At 41.6% G+C, this 19961-nt stretch overlaps 1 protein-coding gene across 1 annotated transcript; it reads left to right on the top strand.

Moving 5' to 3' along the window:
• Positions 1–1950: 1950 nt before the first annotated feature.
• Positions 1951–14211, top strand: LOC141433753 (uncharacterized). The gene is made up of 7 exons (XM_074095852.1): positions 1951–2207; positions 2783–2973; positions 4029–4203; positions 5349–5506; positions 6351–6522; positions 7800–7924; positions 13995–14211. Exons 1-7 carry the CDS (start codon positions 2141–2143, stop codon positions 14124–14126), a joined length of 1020 nt encoding a protein of 339 aa, XP_073951953.1. The 5' UTR covers positions 1951–2140; the 3' UTR covers positions 14127–14211.
• Positions 14212–19961: the final 5750 nt, after the last annotated feature.

The following is a 19961-nucleotide window of genomic DNA, read 5'->3' as shown; positions in this document are numbered from 1 at the left end:
ATCAGGTCAAGAATGATCACGGCAGTAAGATGCATACCGGGCTGATATTTAGTCGCTAGCATGGCATTCAATGTGCGTGTACACGAAAAACAGGGTTGGTATTACCATGTCGGTATTGTCCGGGCCGGTAAAGACAGTCACCCCATAACTGCTCAATTGACTACCATAAGTAAAAGATGGCTCTACTGGGGTACTGTGAAGCGGTGGTACTTACTGCAGAGAGGGCCCTGTTTCATAGTTGTATTTCTCGTATAATCGGTCGGTATAATACAAAGACATAATATAATAAATATTAACTACTCTATGGCGTAAAGACGTCTATACATTGACATAAGCAAAGGTCTTGCTCTAAAACAGTAAAGATAAGAGTAAAGATGAAAGAAAAAGAAAGCCATAAGAGAAAGTTCAGGTATGAAATTGTAGATGGCGCTCGCTGACATGGACGGAGGCCTTATCGTCTAACACACTTGAAATCATACTCGTTCTTACCACTTCTTTCTGTCACACTGTATAAGAAGAGCGTAGAGAGAGATGGTGAATGTGATCGCGAACGTCAGCGCGTTTAGGCATTACGGCCTAAGAGGGGCTACTTCGAAACTCGAAAATTGAAATTCGTATCGCAGCGTCCCTTTCACTCGCGTAGTAAATGTCATAAGGGGCTGTTAGCGAGAATAGTAGCAGTGGTGAGCGGCGTGGCTATCTACGGTAGAATGAAACAAGAACATTTTTTCAAAATACACCCGTAGCCAGGGCTTGTTAACGTTACCAAATTCACACTATAAGTAACGTTAAATAACGGTAAAAATCATAAAATACCTAGTACCGGTATTAAAATTTAACGTTAATTGATAACTTAACATTATTTAACGTTTTGCTATGCTACCGAGTGTTGCCAATTTAGCGCGTGCATACTCGCTCGATAAATGAGGATAATCTAAAATTTATCGTTACCCAAGCTTACCGGTAAATAGTAATATAAATACCGTTAAAATGATTTAACGATACTTTTGAATTAACGTTAATTTAATGAATAGCTGATAACGTTACCATTTTTTTTACCGGTAAAAAGTTGTATAAGTAACGGTAAATCATTTAACGTTAATTATCATTTAACGTTAAATCGGTTTGACAGTTGGTAACGTTACCACTTTTTAACGGTATTTAAAGCCCTGCCCGTAGCTTTATTCAACAAAGCACCACAGTGTATTCCAACGTCAATTGGAATAAAATACAGACAGATTACACTTATAAACTTTAGTTAATATGAGAGAGCACAGAAAACATGACCTGAACAATACAGGGCCAAATCAGAGGGATACGTAGCATCTCTTATTAGTCTGTGCCAGAGGGAAAGTAGAGCTGACAGCAGGAAATTATTTAAAAGGAACAAGACAAACAGTGGCAAACTGGCAACATTGATGCAAAGCATAGACTCAAGTAATGTTCTTTCTATTCTAACAGGGGCATCAGCGGGACGGAAACATACGAAGTTCGAGTTTTGCATTTCGTAGTATAGGGCCCGGAGGATCTCTATAGTCTAAGATAGGACCAGAGGGGCTACTACTACGAATAATAGTTACTACAAAATTCCAAAATCGAAGTTCGTGACCGTCTCTCTTACTCTCGTATTAAATAATGTAAGCGTCAGCGGGACGGCAAGATACAAAGTTCGAATATTGCGCTTCGTAGTAGGCTCGTAGCACTGCTACTACGAAACTCGAAACTCGAAGTTCGTTTCGTACCGTCCCTCTCGCTCTTGTATTAAATAGTACTTCGATTTTCGAATTTCGGAGTAGGCTCTCTTGATTGAGGTCGGAAATTTTTCAGCTCTTCGAGATAAAGGATAAACTGCTATTTTACGCCAAAATGGCGGTCTGGGAAATTTTTATGTTGCCGTCATGCTAATGTGCCAACTGTTGACAGTTCTAGCTCGAGCTGTCACGTCACTGTCACTTTTGTTTGTTTGATTTAAATTTGATGGTAACGGCTATTTAGTTATTAAAGTTTTGGCCATCGGGAATAAAAATCAAGCTAATTTATGCTTTCTTTATAATTAGAAATAATATATTATTGTCTTTAGCGGCTTTTTTGTCTTTGGCTACCGTAACACGTGCTATTGTTTTTCAATTAAGTATACGAAATGACTATGTCGAAAGTAAACAAGAAGCAGTTAAAAATAACAAAGTTGTTTCGGAAGGGAAACAAACGTAAGTTTTTAATAATTATTCCTGTTGTAGGTTCTAGTTACACAACACACACATACAAATATCACGCCTGTATGCCTGTATGCCTGTATTCCCTGTTGGGGTAGGCAGAGCACATGAAACCTTGCCGCTTCGGAGCCACTTTTAGCAATTTTAGGTTCTAGTTACATGTACGTCGAATATGTTTTATTTAGATGTTTTTATTATATAGTGAATTTCCGTTATTAATTTTTACAGTCAACTACAAAGAGATGTATGTATCCAAGTTAATCTTACAAAATTTTGTAAATTTAGTGTTTCTCATGTAAGTGAATTGTTATAATTCTTTATGAGAATAAAGTTCTTAAACCAGAAATGATGTATCCCTGCGGATGCCATAATTAAGTATCCATAGAATGTGACAAACATTCTATTTTTTTTCGAAGCTTAAGTGCACCTGTGTGACTATTCCAGCCTCATTGGAAGACTCAATGACATAGGGCTTGCAGAAGAGTTTTCCATATGTAGTATTCTTGATATACAAGAATACTTCTTGGTAGATGACTAAGCATTTGTATCATTATTATTCATATTTGTAGGACCACGGATCATCAAAGAGAACACAGAAAACAATGAAAATATTGAACTGCAGCAGGAGATTGAGGCGTTGGAGCAGAAACTGCGCGAGAAGCAAGACTACCTGTTCCAAGTGCAAAGAGAAAGTCTCCGGCAACAACAGACAGCTCCGAGAGCTAGAAGCGAGAATGCAGACAATGTAGTTAATGTTAAAGTAAGTTTATATATATGCAGGATAGAAATGTGTTGAAGTTTAATATAGAAATAAATTTTGGGATGATTGACACCAATCAATAAATCAATGACGACATCGTGAGAGTTGCGGGCAACCGGTGGATGCAAGTGGCGAGTTGTCGTTCATTGTGGCGTTCTAAGGGGCCTCCCTTTGTTCAGCAGTGGATGTCTTCTGGATGTTGATGATGTTGTGAACGTTTTGGTATTAACTGTAAATTCACTTTTATCTCTTTCTCTCTTCTTAGAATCTTTTTAAAAATCTTTTTAAAAATAAATAAATGAATCGTTAATACATACTTAATACATATTATTATCATGGTCTATGACTATGACTAAACCACACACACACCAAATATGACTATGTCAGCCTCATGGAGAGCCTCATATATACCACACTGCAGACAGATATTACACTCTCCCTTGCACTGAAACCACGTCTCTGGATGCAAAGGCCCGTCCAATGAATCTGTAACTTCGCGTCGCTTCTTCTGAAAGCGGTCGTCGATGACTCAACCTATATGAAATTGGAATATGGTGATTCGAAATTCTTAAAATTCGTATATGAGGTTGAATCAGAGACCCGTCAATATAAAATGTCCAAGACTGGTACAAAAATTCATATTTTTCTTACCCAACTGCAGATTGAACCTGTGGGTACTGCAAGCTTTGTAGTTTAATACGATTACATTGGTAGAGGCTACGCTCGTAACCAATAGCAACATTTTTCCCGCTTTGTAGCGCAAAGTGCCTACAAACAGATAATACAAATGTTGTGTTCTTGTCACTGAATGTGTTAGGGTCTATGCTAGCTAGCACTCTCTCGCACTGTTAGCGCTGCTGATATTATTTTTCAGTAGGCGTTCACTCTCGATCTGAGAGGAGGCCTGTGCCCAGCAGTGGGACGTATATAGGCTGGGATGATGAGGCGTTCACTCGCTCCGTGCAAACAACATCAACTAGAAAAGATTAATGGTTATTTGTACACAGGTCAACCAACAAGTTAATAATGTTATTATCTGTATCTTCCTTCCTCAGTCATTTATCCTGAAGAACCGGATAGACAGCTGGCAGAAGACCCTGGAGCTGACTGCAATGCTGACCGGCCTCGAGGTTGAGTCTTATGGCCGAGACCATTGCACCGTTCTGTTTCACATGCAGTTAGAACATGACATTGAAGTGAAGCATGGAGTCACAATATCTAAAGTAGATGGTATGAATACAGTCAAAACAGTTTATAGTGACGACACCAGTTATATAGACAGACAGACATATGGGATGTAATAACAATAAAAAAAAGTCCCAATGTGATTTGGTATATAAATACCCAAATGATACTGGTTATAACAACCAACCATGCTTAACAACCAAATATTGCCGTTTGAACGCCCTTTGAACGCGGTCTATGACGCCAGCAACGCCTAAAGGTGTCAGAGCTAAGGTGTACTTTGATCATGAATGAAATCTATTTCGAGTCGTTTTTTTATTTTGTTATTAACTCATTTGTTACTTTAAATCCTGGCGCAAACCATACCATCACCACTGTTTCAGATTTGCCAGAAGGTAGAGGACTTGTTCCACTTGTTGTTGGAATGTGTTTGGAATTCAGACTTGAGAAGAAGAGTTCTTGGGGGTTTGGGTTCCATGCACAATGGCTAGATCAAATGTCCCTTGTTGGGCATTTACCGAGCACCCATGAGGCTGACACGATCACCTGGAGGGTTCAAAGCCTCAACAAAAATAAGGAAAAAAAATCCTGGCGCGTGGACAGTGCTTGGCGTGTGACTGATCAGTTCATTCTAATACAAAAGCGTTTAAAGGATTTTTACCGTGCGAGGTTGCGAACCCGGCCTTTGTAGAGCTATGAAAAAATACAACCTAATGAGGGCTATCGCGAATGAATTCGCCGCTAGAGGCGCTAGTGTAGCGTGAGGTCTCCGAAATGTCAAATCTCATAGTTTTTGGGTGAGCTACGCGGGTTTATTTATAATTAGAATAATTTTGTGAATATTTTGCAATATTTGAAATTAATTATGGCAAATATGCGTTCCGGGGCAATGAATGTCTGTGTTTTGAGACAGTTTTGTCTTTCGGAAACCTTTGTCCTCCCTTTTTTCCGAACAAAACGGGGACTTTGCAACACTGTGGCATGCTCGATATTTTTATGCTATGGTTTAAAGGTGTATTAAATATGATTTTAATCTAAACTTTGTATTCACGCCCGTAATAACAGACTTTGAAAGCCATACTTTAAAAACCTCACGCAACAGTGCGCCATCTAGTGAGACAAAAAACGATAGCCCTCATTGATAACCTCCTCCTTTTTTAAAGTCGTTTAAAATAAACTTTAACTTGCAGGCGAGCACAAAATCACAAATTGTTCCCTGCCCCTCGGATTCAAACTACAGGAGATGCTGGAGGGGTGCAACAATGAAGTCTCCCTCAAGACCTTTGATGTCATTAGAAAGGCACTCACTGCATTCTACGCCAGACTAGAACAGTATGAAGATTTAAAGGTATATAAACATTGTTGTTTAACTTGACCAGAGTCCAGAGTCCATCTTCAGAGCAACACAACCCCATGCTACCAGATGTTAGACACCATGTAAAGTAATTTTTTTTAGTTCGTTTTTATGTTACCTCAATAAATTATATAAAAACTAGTTTTTGCCCGCGGCTTCGCCCGCGTGGAATTCGGTTATGGTGCATTTTTCCGGGATAAAAAGTAGCCTATGTCACTCTCTGGCCCATAAACTATCTCTATGCCAAAAATCACGTCGATTCGTCGCTCCGTTTCGACGTGAAAGACGAACAAACATACACACAAATACACACACTTTCGCATTTATAATATTACTATGGATGCGCCTAATTTAAAAAAAAAACCTTGCATTTATTTTTTGTGTAGGTCTCATCCTCGTGGTAGTTTTAATTCAAACATTATACATGGTAATATCCATCGACATCTATGTATAGACTGCATGTTTTCTACATCAAAACGACGCACAAAATTTGTTCACAGCGCGGATTTGTGAACCTTTTCACTATAGTTTGTTGACGTCCGTGACATGGGTTGTGTCAAAGTAATATTAATGATTAATGTTTCAAGCAGCCAGTCTAGTGCTGTAAGGTACAGTCAAGGGCATAAATATATGTACGTTACCGAGACATCAAAAATATCTATACACCTTTATGCCACTAATCATAAGCTATGGCTGTATATATATTTATGCCCTTGACTGTACATAGATGTCAATGGTATCTTTTCGATGGCTATAATATAACGTATAGATTTCCTTGGGGGGTTATTCTTTTCAGTGAACGGCCTGATTCTGTATATAATATAGCATGTTGTTTCAGATTTTCCTAAGCATGGATGGGACCTTGTTTAAAATAATGGACGGGACGCAGATCGAGATCACTTTTATGGTCAAAAACGAATTGGAAGAGGAAACTGAACCCACCGAGAGTATTACCTTTGTATTGTACTACACAATGTACGACATTCGCCCAAGAGATTACGCATTCAAAGGTTTGATTTTTTAATATACACCATGTTATTTTTCATTTCCGCTAGCTTCAATAAGTCTAATGAAGTAATTCTCTCTAAGATATTAGTGGCTTCACTATTACCGTTTAAAAGGTAATCAAGAATTAAGCTGAATGAACTAAAAGAATTTCCTTGCTTGCGAAACAAAATAGTCAAATAATTTATTGAATCAGGGCGTTACTTTGCGGAGGTCCATATCAATGAACTAAAAGAATTTCCTTGCTCACCCGCGACCTTACGATAGCTAAGCTTATGCAAAATATGCGTGTTCATGCAGTTCCTCCACCTCCACACTGTAAGAACACACACAAATCACACAAACCCATCTATCACCACCATCACACTACACTGACGCGTTTGTAACTCAACCAGAGCTCATCTTCAGAGCGACACAACCGTACACCATGCTAGACAACTAACAACTGGTAGCATGGTGTAAATATCGAAGTCCAAAATATCGAAGTACAGAGTATCGAATATCCTATGTATGAACTTACACGTGTCAGGGTCGACGGAGCTCCGCTTAAGCGGAGCTCCTATTCCGCTCAGTTGAGGCGCTTAGCGCTTTGACGCAATACTAACCTAACCCTACCTATTGAACATGAATTAGTTACCAAAAATATTTGGTTCGGTTACGGTGACCACAACAAAAAACTGTGACCACAGCTAAAAATGACTAGATTATGTAAAATAAATGCTATTAACAGAAAGGAGCAATAAATGAAGCAGATTTGTATGTACGATATTTTAATTTTCGTCATTCAAATATGTTGACATTTACAACTTAGATAAATTGGCTATCGATATTTTTACTCATTCGATATTTTAATCAATTGACATTTCAATCTTAGACATTTTGACCATAGGTATAACAACTTTCGATATAGTGATACAATCGATATTTTAATTTTTATATTATTGGTTCGCTGTACCTACATAGCTGCAAAAATATGCAAGTTGAAGTGGCAATGGGCGGGCCACATCGCTCGAAGAACAGATAACCGTTGGGGGAGAAAGTTCTCGAGTAGCGACCGCGAACCGGAAGACGAAGCGTTGGCAGGCCTCCCACTAGGTGGACTGACGACATCGTGAGAATTTCGGGTAACCGGTGGATGCAAGTGGCGAGTAGTCGTTCATTGTGACGTTCTAAAGGGGAGGCCTTTGTTCAGCAATGGACGTCTTCTGGCTGATGATGGATGATGATCATTTTTTTAGACGTAAAGCCTCATCTACCTGTTCACATAGCTATGTTGTTCTAGGTTTAGCTGATAAGCCCCAAGAGGCTCTCCGCGAGCAGTTTTTATTGTTCAAGAAGTTTCCCCTAGCTAAAGCTTTTAAAATGGCGTTCATTGATGGAACTGGATGTTACAAGCTAGTGAGACACGTAAGTATTCGAATTATCTATTTCAATAATTATATTATTATTTTATTAGATAGATTAATCCGTACAGGCGCTTTTACGTTGAAGAGTAACAAATGCACACACACGAACAGTCGACGAAACTGAATCACGTACTGGGGTGGAATCTTTTTATATTCCATATCGCTATGATTACTTTGGCAAATGTATTATGTCAACATGACATTAGTAATTTCGTTGCTGTCGGTTTTGAGACCCCGGGCCCAGCATACAATTTCGTTGCTCTCAGTTTTGAGACCCTGGGCCCAGCATACAATTTCGTTGCTCCCAGTTTTGAGACCCTGGGCCCAGCATACAATTTCGTTGCTCTCAGTTTTGAGACCCTGGGTCCAGCATACTATTTCGTTGTTGTCGGTTTTGAGACCCTGGGTCCAGCATTGCTCCCAGTTTTGAGACCTTGGGTCCAGCATACTATTTCGTTGCTGTCGGTTTTGAGACTCTGGGTCCAGCATACTATTTCGTTGCTCTCAGTTTTGAGACACTGGGTCCAGCATACTATTTCGTTGCTCCCAGTTTTGAGACCCTGGGTCCAGCATACTATTTCGTTGCTCCCAGTTTTGAGACCCTGGGTCCAGCATACTATTTCGTTGCTCCCAGTTTTGAGACCCTGGGTCCAGCATACTATTTTGTTGCTGGCGGTTTTGAGACCCTGGGTCCAGCATACTGTTTCGTTGCTCTGTATTCGAATGAGCTATTTTAATAATTATATTATTATTTTATTAGATAGATTAATCCGTACAGGCGCTTTTACGTTGAAGAGTAACAAATGCACACACGAACAGTCGACGAAACTGAATCACGTACTGGGGTGGAATCTTTTTATATTCCATTTCGCTATGATTACTTTGGCAAATGTATTATGTCAACATGACATTAGTAATTTCGTTGCTGTCGGTTTCGAGACCCCGGGCCCAGCATAAAATTTCGTTGCTCTCAGTTTTGAGACCCTGGGTCCAGCATACTATTTCGTTGTTGTCGGTTTTGAGACCCTGGGTCCAGCATTGCTCCCAGTTTTGAGACCCTGGGTCCAGCATACTATTTCTTTGCTGTCGGTTTTGAGACCCTGGGTCCAGCATACTATTTCGTTGTTGTCGGTTTTGAGACCCTGGGTCCAGCATTGCTCCCAGTTTTGAGACCCTGGGTCCAGCATACTATTTCTTTGCTGTCGGTTTTGAGACCCTGGGTCCAGCATACTATTTCGTTGCTCTCAGTTTTGAGACACTGGGTCCAGCATACTATTTCGTTGTTGTCGGTTTTGAGACCCTGGGTCCAGCATACTATTTCTTTGCTGTCAGTTTTGAGACCCTGGGTCCAGCATACTATTTCGTTGCTCTCAGTTTTGAGACACTGGGTCCAGCATACTATTTCGTTGCTCTCAGTTTTGAGACCCTGGGTCCAGCATACTATTTCGTTGCTCCCAGTTTTGAGACCCTGGGTCCAGCATACTATTTCGTTGCTCCCAGTTTTGAGACCCTGGGTCCAGCATACTATTTCGTTGCTCTCAGTTTTGAGACCCTGGGTCCAGCATACTATTTCGTTGCTGTCGGTTTTGAGACCCTGGGTCCAGCATACTATTTCGTTGCTCCCAGTTTTGAGACCCTGGGTCCAGCATACTATTTCGTTGCTGTCGGTTTTGAGACCCTGGGTCCAGCATACTATTTCGTTGCTCTCAGTTTTGAGACCCTGGGTCCAGCATACTATTTCGTTGCTCCCAGTTTTGAGACCCTGGGTCCAGCATACTATTTTGTTGCTGGCGGTTTTGAGACCCTGGGTCCAGCATACTATTTCGTTGTTCCCAGTTTTGAGACCCTGGGTCCAGCATACTATTTCGTTGTTCCCAGTTTTGAGACCCTGGGTCCAGCATACTATTTTGTTGCTGACGGTTTTGAGACCCTGGGTCCAGCATACTATTTCGTTGTTCCCAGTTTTGAGACCCTGGGTCCAGCATACTATTTCGTTGCTCCCAGTTTTGAGACCCTGGGTCCAGCATACTATTTTGTTGCTGGCGGTTTTGAGACCCTGGGTCCAGCATACTATTTCGTTGCTCCCAGTTTTGAGACCCTGGGTCCAGCATACTATTTCGTTGCTCCCAGTTTTGAGACCCTGGGTCCAGCATACTATTTCGTTGCTCTCAGTTTTGAGACCCTGGGTCCAGCATACTATTTCGTTGCTCTCAGTTTTGAGACCCTGGGTCCAGCATACTATTTTGTTGCTGGCGGTTTTGAGACCCTGGGTCCAGCATACTATTTCGTTGCTCCCAGTTTTGAGACCCTGGGTCCAGCATACTATTTCGTTGCTCTCAGTTTTGAGACCCTGGGTCCAGCATACTATTTCGTTGCTCCCAGTTTTGAGACCCTGGGTCCAGCATACTATTTCGTTGCTCCCAGTTTTGAGACCCTGGGTCCAGCATACTATTTTGTTGCTGGCGGTTTTGAGACCCTGGGTCCAGCATACTATTTCGTTGCTCCCAGTTTTGAGACCCTGGGTCCAGCATACTATTTCGTTGCTCTCAGTTTTGAGACACTGGGTCCAGCATACTATTTCGTTGCTCTCAGTTTTGAGACCCTGGGTCCAGCATACTATTTCGTTGCTCCCAGTTTTGAGACCCTGGTTCCAGCATACTATTTTGTTCCTGGCGGTTTTGAGACCCTGGGTCCAGCATACTATTTCGTTGTTCCCAGTTTTGAGACCCTGGGTCCAGCATACTATTTCGTTGCTCCCAGTTTTGAGAACCTGGTTCCAGCATACTATTTTGTTCCTGGCGGTTTTGAGACCCTGGGTCCAGCATACTATTTCGTTGTTCCCAGTTTTGAGACCCTGGTTCCAGCATACTATTTTGTTCCTGGCGGTTTTGAGACCCTGGGTCCAGCATACTATTTCGTTGTTGTCGGTTTTGAGACCTTGGGTCCAGCATTGCTCCCAGTTTTGAGACCCTGGGTCCAGCATACTATTTCGTTGTTGTCGGTTTTGAGACCTTGGGTCCAGCATTGCTCCCAGTTTTGAGAGCCTTGGTCCAGCATACTATTTCGTTCCTGTCGGTTTTGAGACCCTGGGTCCAGCATACTATTTCGTTGCTCTCAGTTTTGAGACACTGGGTCCAGCATACTATTTCGTTGCTCCCAGTTTTGAGACCCTGGGTCCAGCATACTATTTCGTTGCTCCCAGTTTTGAGACCCTGGTTCCAGCATACTATTTTGTTCCTGGCGGTTTTGAGACCCTGGGTCCAGCATACTATTTCGTTGTTCCCAGTTTTGAGACCCTGGGTCCAGCATACTATTTCGTTGCTCCCAGTTTTGAGACACTGGGTCCAGCATACTATTTCGTTGCTCTCAGTTTTGAGACACTGGGTCCAGCATACTATTTCGTTGCTCCCAGTTTTGAGACCCTGGTTCCAGCATACTATTTTGTTCCTGGCGGTTTTGAGACCCTGGGTCCAGCATACTATTTCGTTGTTCCCAGTTTTGAGACCCTGGGTCCAGCATACTATTTCGTTGCTCCCAGTTTTGAGACCCTGGGTCCAGCATACTATTTCGTTGCTCCCAGTTTTGAGACCCTGGGTCCAGCATACTATTTCGTTGCTCCCAGTTTTGAGACCCTGGGTCCAGCATACTATTTCGTTGCTCCCAGTTTTGAGACCCTGGGTCCAGCATACTATTTCGTTGCTCCCAGTTTTGAGACCCTGGGTCCAGCATACTATTTCGTTGTTCCCAGTTTTGAGACCCTGGGTCCAGCATACTATTTCGTTGCTCCCAGTTTTGAGACCCTGGGTCCAGCATACTATTTTGTTGCTCCCAGTTTTGAGACCCTGGGTCCAGCATACTATTTTGTTGCTGGTGGTTTTGAGACCCTGGGTCCAGCATACTATTTCGTTGTTCCCAGTTTTGAGACCCTGGGTCCAGCATACTATTTCGTTGCTCCCAGTTTTGAGACCCTGGGTCCAGCATACTATTTTGTTGCTGGCGGTTTTGAGACCCTGGGTCCAGCATACTATTTCGTTGTTCCCAGTTTTGAGACCCTGGGCCTGGGTTCAGTGTACAATTGTTTTAAGACCCTGGGTAGCATACAATTTCAACCAAAAATCCCTTATTGTTGTATTTTTGTACGTTTTTTTTTGTGTTTTTTTTTGTATAATTTCAATTTTACAGTTTATTGGTTTTTACTGTAGGTAATGCTGTATTTTTTTAAGTGACAATTAAATAAATATTGCAGTCAGCTTTGAGATCCTGAGTCCTGCATACAATTTCGTCGCTGTCAGTTTTGAGACCCTGGGTCCATGGAATCCCGGCGCACAAACTAAATTAAAGAAGTGCAAAAGCGAGAACAATAATATAAAACACATAAACGAATAAGCGCCTCGATCACTGGCGTTCTTTTCCACAAGTCACTGAAATAGTGCTCTTGCAATGCCGTAGGCGCCTTTTGCGCTTAATTTTTTTTGCGTGGTTACACAGTGACGGGCTTACTAACTTCCCAATTTTACTAAGTTTTTGAAAGAAAGTTAATACAGTGAATAATTAGTAATATCATACAGCTAGTCCCAAACTAATCAAATATTGTACTATTGCTTACATGGACAATGGATAAAGTATACTGATATATATTATTGCATAATGATTTTTCATCGTGTTTTATCGGAAAAAATCGTATTTATCGTGCTCCCTCAGATAGCTTCGATTCGACCTATGCTTAAATTATTTTTTACTTTCCTTGTTGTCGAAATGAAAAGTAGAGTGTTTAACTCGGGAAAAACACCATACACACTCGAAATATTAAAACTCGAAAGTTATCTCGTGTGATATTGTTTCTTTTCCTCCCTTGTTGAACAATCTACTATTTATTGGTACTTGTAGTTTTATGGAGATCGCGGCAAGCGCAGCGTAGGCCGTCCACTAATGAGATGGACGTATGACCTGGTTAAAGCCGCGGGTTCACGGTGGATGCAGGCAGCAGGCGGGAGGTCTATTGGGGAGACCTGAGTCCTACACTGGACGTCATACGGCTAATATGATAATGATTGATACTTAGTCAAAAACTAAAAATAATAATTATCAAGGGACATAAAATGGTAAAAGAATATTTCAAAAGTTAATCATAAGTACCTACAAGAGATACTAACATGCGTGAATTATTGTTGCATTTCATTTTTATCAATTTCATCATTTAACTAAATAATTTGTTAAATTTTCTCACGAAAAATAGCGCGATTATGTTGAACATATTCAGAACATACGCGAATGAATGCCATTGATTTATTAGCACAACAATTGGAATAAATGACATGAATCATGTCTGTTGTGTTCTTAATACGTCGAAATTATTTCGAATACTGTTTACTGTTCCTATCCATTCAACGAATTGACTAATGAGTTTTATATTTAGGGTGTTTGGTATTCAACACTTATACTGTCCGTGCATACTTATAGTATTATTAAAAGTAATATTATAGTCATAGGCGAAAAGTTCTCGAATGTTGACCGCGGATCGGCAAGCGCAGAGCATGTCGTCCACCAACGAGATGGACGGATGATTTGGTTAAAGCCGCGGGTTCACAGTAGGTATTAGGCCGCTTCCAACGAAGTAACTGAAGGTCTATGCGGGAGGCCTATGTCCAACAATGGACGCCCTATGGCTGATATGATGGTGATAATGACGATAGTATAACGTTTTAAACTTTCACAAATCTCACAAATGTCGAGGCGTATTTTGTTGTAGTTATTTACAAATAGTACGTTGTTGTAGAGGATGATGTTGTTTCAGCACGCCGGGGAAAATTATTACGAAATATATTCTAAAAAGTCTTATCGTACTATAAAATATATAAAAGATACGACCTGCTACCGTAATTTGTTATAGTGTTGTCGTGTTTTGCGAGCGATAAATGAGTCAGCTGTTAAATGTACAAATATAGGCAGTTTGTGTACTAGATTTAGGTTATATATGCCACATTTCCGAGCAGTGTCATGAAAAATAATTTTCCTGAATAAATTAACAAAGGAAAGTGACCACATTTAAAAAAGGTATTGTTTTGTTACAGTTGGATCGGGAACTCGATGAAAACCCTCGCCGTAATAATAAAAGACATAAACCAAATCGTGGAAATAATGATGACACTTTTTACGTGGAAGACTGCTCCGAGTCCAGTGACGACGAAGTTGAAGGAAATTGATATAGCATTGATGATAATGATATATTTGGATATGATGATACACGTTGAGCTGGGAATTTTAGATTAAATAAAATAAAGATTTTAAGCCTAAAAACTTATGTTATTTTTTTATGACAGGGCTGCAAACGAGCACGCAGGTTATCTGATGGGAAGTGATCACCACCCAGTGGCGTAGCGTGGGTATCAGCCGCTCGGGGCGGAAGAAAATTTTGCCGTCTGTTTAGTTTAGGTTTGACAAAACTATAGTATACAAGTAGATGTAATTTTTGTGCCATTCATTATAGAGGGGTATTGTTTCTTGCTCATTCTAGTCAGTCTAAATCGTAGGTGCGACAAAATTGTGAAATACGTACATTACATATTATCTAGATATTATTCAGTATTATTTATTATGGAATTTTGCCGCCCCCCCCCAAAATTGCCGCCCGTTGCCGACCGCCCCCTCGGCCCCGGCTACGCTACGCCGCTGTACCACCGCCCAGGAGTACCGCAACTACTGAAGGAGAGTCATTGGTCTGTTGCCGGCCTTTTAAGAAAGTTGTCCTTTTCTTTTATGAGAACTAGGGGGCCAGTCAATGTCGAAGTAGGGGAGGGCATCCAAGGTCGCATATAGCTTTAAAAATATACAAGTTGAAGTGGCAAAAGCAGGTAACCGTTGGGGAGGACGGTTCTCGAGTGGCCACTATGAACCAGAAGACGGAGCGCTGGCGGGCTTTCCACTAGAAGTATTGATAATAGCGCGAGAATTGCGGGCAGCCGGTGGATGCAAGTGGCGAGTTGTCGTTCATTGTGGTGAGCTACGGAGGATGCTTTTGTTCAACAGTGGACGTTTCCGGTTGATGCTGATGATGATGATGGTGTTCTATGGCTGTAGTCCCGGGCCCTCCACAAGGTAGGGGCTCCTAATGTGTTACTTTGCGGAGGTCCATATCAATGAACTACCTACAACTAGTTAACAATACTTACGTATCTAAATAACTACCTATAGTTGTACGAGTAGTCCATCCATTCTAGTGCCTCCTCACCAGGGCCGAATTTAAGAGAGGGCATCCTTCGGGACCAGAAAAGGCCCCCTCACTAAAGATTTTAACAAAAATATCCAAATCTCGACAAGTTGGCAACTTTTTAATTTTAGGGTTCCATAACAAAAAAAAGATATCGTCGCTCGGCAGGCCAAAGTACTAAAGCGACACTTTGGGCTAAAATGAGTTATGCATATCACCAGAATCAGCGAATTTTTCTGCGTCGAACTATCTAGGTTTCAAAGCGATTGGAGCAAAATTTAACTTTTTTTTGGCGCTTTAGTCTTTCAAAAAACGCTTAAATTTGGGAAGCAAATTACTTAATGCAGCATCACTTTCATTATTTTCATTTTAGTACTGTTACCTTTTTGCCATTTTTCGATTTACCGTCGTTCAGTCTTTTGCCATTTTTCTAGTTTGCAAATTTTGGACGTTTAGTATTTTGTGCAAAAAAAAAAGAAAATACCTTTGTCACTTCAGTAATTATGCCCTCCCCGAGTTGAAGTTTTATACACCTTTAGTCGTTTGGTTGTATTGATAAGAATTCATTTATAAGAATTTAGCTATTTGTTCTTAAAAACTAAAACATACGTTTGGCATTTTAGCCATTTTAACATATACAAAAGCATACATTCAAACAGGATTAGCAAAAAAACTTCACGAAATATTATAGATTTGGTGAAATTAGTCATTACTCTTGACCTTTATCGTGTATTAAAAAAGCGTTTAGTATATATACGTAGTAAAATATCATTGCAATTCGATGTTTGGTATATAGAAACATCATATTTTCTTAAGATTTATAACTTTATTTATAAATTATAATGATTATTATTCCTTAAAACTTTAAGTTCTTTTTATGTTGCCAAAGGATAAAAGAAAATAGTATGTATGTATGTAAACTCTTAATTGTACAAAAGAAAAGAAACACAACACAATTGACAAACTTTGAGATACTTGTACAAAGGCGGACTTATCCCTTTAAGGGATCTCTCCCAGGCAACCTCAATAGTAAATCTATTTCAAAATTTTGTAGTTATAATTTTATCGCTACGGTTCTGTTTGCATCGAATAAAGATGATGTTCGGCCCTAAGTATTTGAAATTTAGAGTTAGAAGTTTTAATTTTTTTTTATTAATGTTACATAAATAGCTTAAGTTTAGTCCAGAAGGCCCCTCGAGTTGTCCCTGGCGCAAAAGTAGCCATCAAACTGGCCGCATTACCACGTTTAATGGCGATAGACAATCTTTGCACCAGGAACGAATCCGCGCGGGCGTGAGCGTGAGACCCCCTTTCCGTAATTCGACGTCCCACTTCCCGAATGTAAACAATCGCCTCAAACGCAAGAGGAACAAAATAATAGTTACTCAGTGCCGAATAATTCTGCCGTTTTTGACCGCAAAATCCACCGCGGATTGCCGCGGACTATTCAGCTGAGGTGCGAGGCGGCGAAAGTACTAACGCACGTAACGTCCGACAGCAAACACTTCCCGTTCTGCCATGGCACTAAAGTTAAGCCATCTGGTCTTTTGCTGTCGGTTCGACAGAGGACCGGAGGCTCCAGAACGCAGAGGATGTTGGCGGATATTAAAACCCTCTTCAGTATGTCAAAGAGAGCGTAGTAGCGCGGAAATTTTCCTGAACACCGACAAGAACTCAACGCGTGAAATGGCCAGGGTGCGTACCGGTGGCTAGGTATAACAACTTTAGATATATTATTGGTAGATATAACTTTCAGTGGGTATAATGAATTATTGGTATAATCTGGAATACGTAATACTATTATAATAATAATGTGTTATGCCAAAAAAGTAGGTAAGGTTAGAACTGCGACCCTATCAAGAAACGAAACTGCCTGAAAACTAGGTTAGGTTAGAATTGCAACTCCAACGATTTCATAAAGAAAACTAAATTATATCTACACATTATACTACTAAATACTTATAGCATAATATTGTGAAATTATGTGTTATTTGTTATACCGATCATCTTAAGCTCTGATGGCCATTTGCTTCCACCATGGAGCCGCAGATGCATTTATGAGGCACACAAACATCGCAGCCCAGGCGGAGAGCTACTGCCATCCACAATGAGTCGTTGTCCAGAAGTATTTCCAAATAAAGAGCAAGCAAAGCCCATAACCACGCTCTCGCTTTGATTTTTGATACCGACTTCAGCCTGGCTAAATCCACCCTAGTGGCACACCCACCCACAAGTGCCAGAGCGTCCCTAGCCCCCACGTCATCCCAAACTCGTTATATCAGCGGAGCCCGAGGCAGCGACGCTATTAGGTGTCGAGCCGTCCACCTCGCCAGTGCACCATGCACAAACGGAATGGTAACCCGATGGGGTTTCATGACAATTTTTAATTTTAAGAGACAAGGCCACTATAATAACTCCATGTGCTGATGCGAGGAAGACTGGCAAGCCCACATTCTCCACACGCCGCAAACTGAGACCAAACTTGAACATGGGACTTGGTTGAATTTAGTAGTAACGGGCAGGCTTCCTCCAGGTCGCATTCTGTCCTTAAGACTATAGAGTCCAAAGTATATGAGGCCGGTGTGTGGGGGGCGTTCGCCTGATGACTCGATAGCACCTCCGGGTCTTGAGACGCTTGTGTTCGAAGCATCCTCCCGCGTCCCGCACGTTAAATTTCCCTCGGGAGCCGGATCGGTCCATTCAAGCCTTGCCGGTAAACTTGGAGGATGTGGTGCGAGCACTAGGGTCATTCCATAATGGGTCAGCCGTGGGCTTAGACGGAATTCGACCAGCTCATTTTCAGATGGGTTTTGGAACACTGAGGTCACGATCCACAACACGCACTTTCGTCACGGAACCCGGAAATCCAGACTGTGTCGTCTTGAAGTAGGATCTCAAGAACGCGTCCAATACTGGCGAGAGGGATGTTCTGTTGGGTGAAGTGAAAAAATACATTCCCACCCTGTACCTTTTTTACACCAGGTCTATCATTCTCCTTCTAACCTTGTCTACGGCGATTCTCAAATTCTTTCGCAGGTGGGTGCGCAGTAGGGAGATCAGCTTGGACCGCTTACCTTCAGTCTTACTATTCATGAAGCACTGTCGTCTCGAAAATCACCTCTTAATATTTGGTATTTACTCGTAGATGATGGCACCTAAGGAGCCTAAGGTCGTAAAGCAGGACTTGGCTTTCCTTATCCCCCCCCCCTTGAGAGGTATAGGACTGAAGGTGAATATGGGACAGATTTAACCCCGCCTGTTCTCCTTCTTTAACTTCTTTAAGGTCTTTCTTCCTGGTCTCAAAGGGCTTTTTACACGAGACCTTTACCCTCTTGGGTTCTTCTATTTTCCAAGAGGCCATTTCTAGTGCACTATAGAGACCAGGAAGCGTCTATTTTGCTCGCCCAGGAACGTTTGAAGAGTATTAATACCCATCTCATCTTGACTCTGTTACGAATGTGTTTCGCAGTTCCAAAAATAACCTATTTTTTGAAAACCACTCCAATGGTTGTGTTCGGGTAAAACTTCTTCTTTTGACGTCACGTTGAGAGATACAAAGGAGACTGTATTGAACGTGTCCCTTGCGGATGAGCAATGGGTCCAAGCGTCCTTGCCCATATGTAACGGTGGTGTCGGTTTGCGGCGTACGGCGGATGTGGGCTTGCCAGCGTTCCTCGGATCGGCACATGGAGTTGGTGGCCTTATCTCTTAAATTTTTAAATCTCATAAAGGTTACCAATACCATTTCGTATGTGGATGATGCACTGGCGAGCCGAATGAGACTGGCGTCACTGCACGGGGCTCCGCAGATACAATGAGTTTGGGATGACGAGGGGGCTAGGGACGCTCTAGCACGGCCTGTGGGTGTAACCACTGGGGTGGGTTTGGCCAGGCTGAAGTCGGCATCAAAAGTCAAAGCGGGAACGTGGTTATAGGCGTTGCCTGTTCCTTATTTGGGAACAGTCTTGGACAACGACTCATTGCGGGTGGCAGTAGCTCTCCGCCTGGGCTGCGATGTTTGTGTGCCTCATAACTGCAGCTGCGGCTCCATGGTGGAACCGAATGGCCATCAGGGTGTGTTATGACCAGTATAACAACTTTAGATATACTTTCACTAGAATAAAAGATATTTGGCATAAATACCAGTAATTCATTATACCCCACTGAACGTTATATCGAACATAGGTTATATCACATATATTATACCATCAATCAGGCCTACGCGTCTGTTCCAGACGAATTTTGGCGTGTTGCCTGTGCACAACGTCTTTGGTGGCTGACTAGACCGATGCGAGAGCGACATGTCCGTCCACATCTCTGACAAGCGAAGTCTGCGGATGTTGGTGCAGAACGGCCTTGGTGTCGTATTTGTCATTGAGCCAGGCAAGCCTTCATCGCAATACTTGCGGCCCTCCAACACACGTCTGCACCAATCAGTGCATTTTTCCGCAAGCTTTTCTCAGTCTAGGTGGTCAATTTTGAAGACGGCCATGTCTCACTTAGCGCAGTCCTTAAATCTCAGCAAAGGTCTCACGACGTTTCATTTGGCATTATACCATATTACTGTTAGGGGCTGTTTCACCATCCATTGATTAGCGTTAACCGACGGTTAAATGTGATGCCGTCTCCGTCTATTGAGTCTATTCGAACAAAACAAATAGAGACGGCATCACACCTAACCACCAGTTAACAGTAATCAATGGATGGTGAAACAGCCCCTTAGTATATTAATAGTTTGGTATATTACAAGTCCATGATACCGGAATAGTTAGATCATGAGAATATAACAAATGTTGTTGTACCAATAGTGCATTATATTTCTTAATCGTTA

This window comes from Choristoneura fumiferana, chromosome 12 (assembly GCF_025370935.1).
Source record: "Choristoneura fumiferana chromosome 12, NRCan_CFum_1, whole genome shotgun sequence".
Classification (NCBI taxonomy): Eukaryota; Metazoa; Arthropoda; class Insecta; order Lepidoptera; family Tortricidae; genus Choristoneura; species Choristoneura fumiferana.
This window is presented reverse-complemented; position numbering and strand designations above follow the sequence as displayed.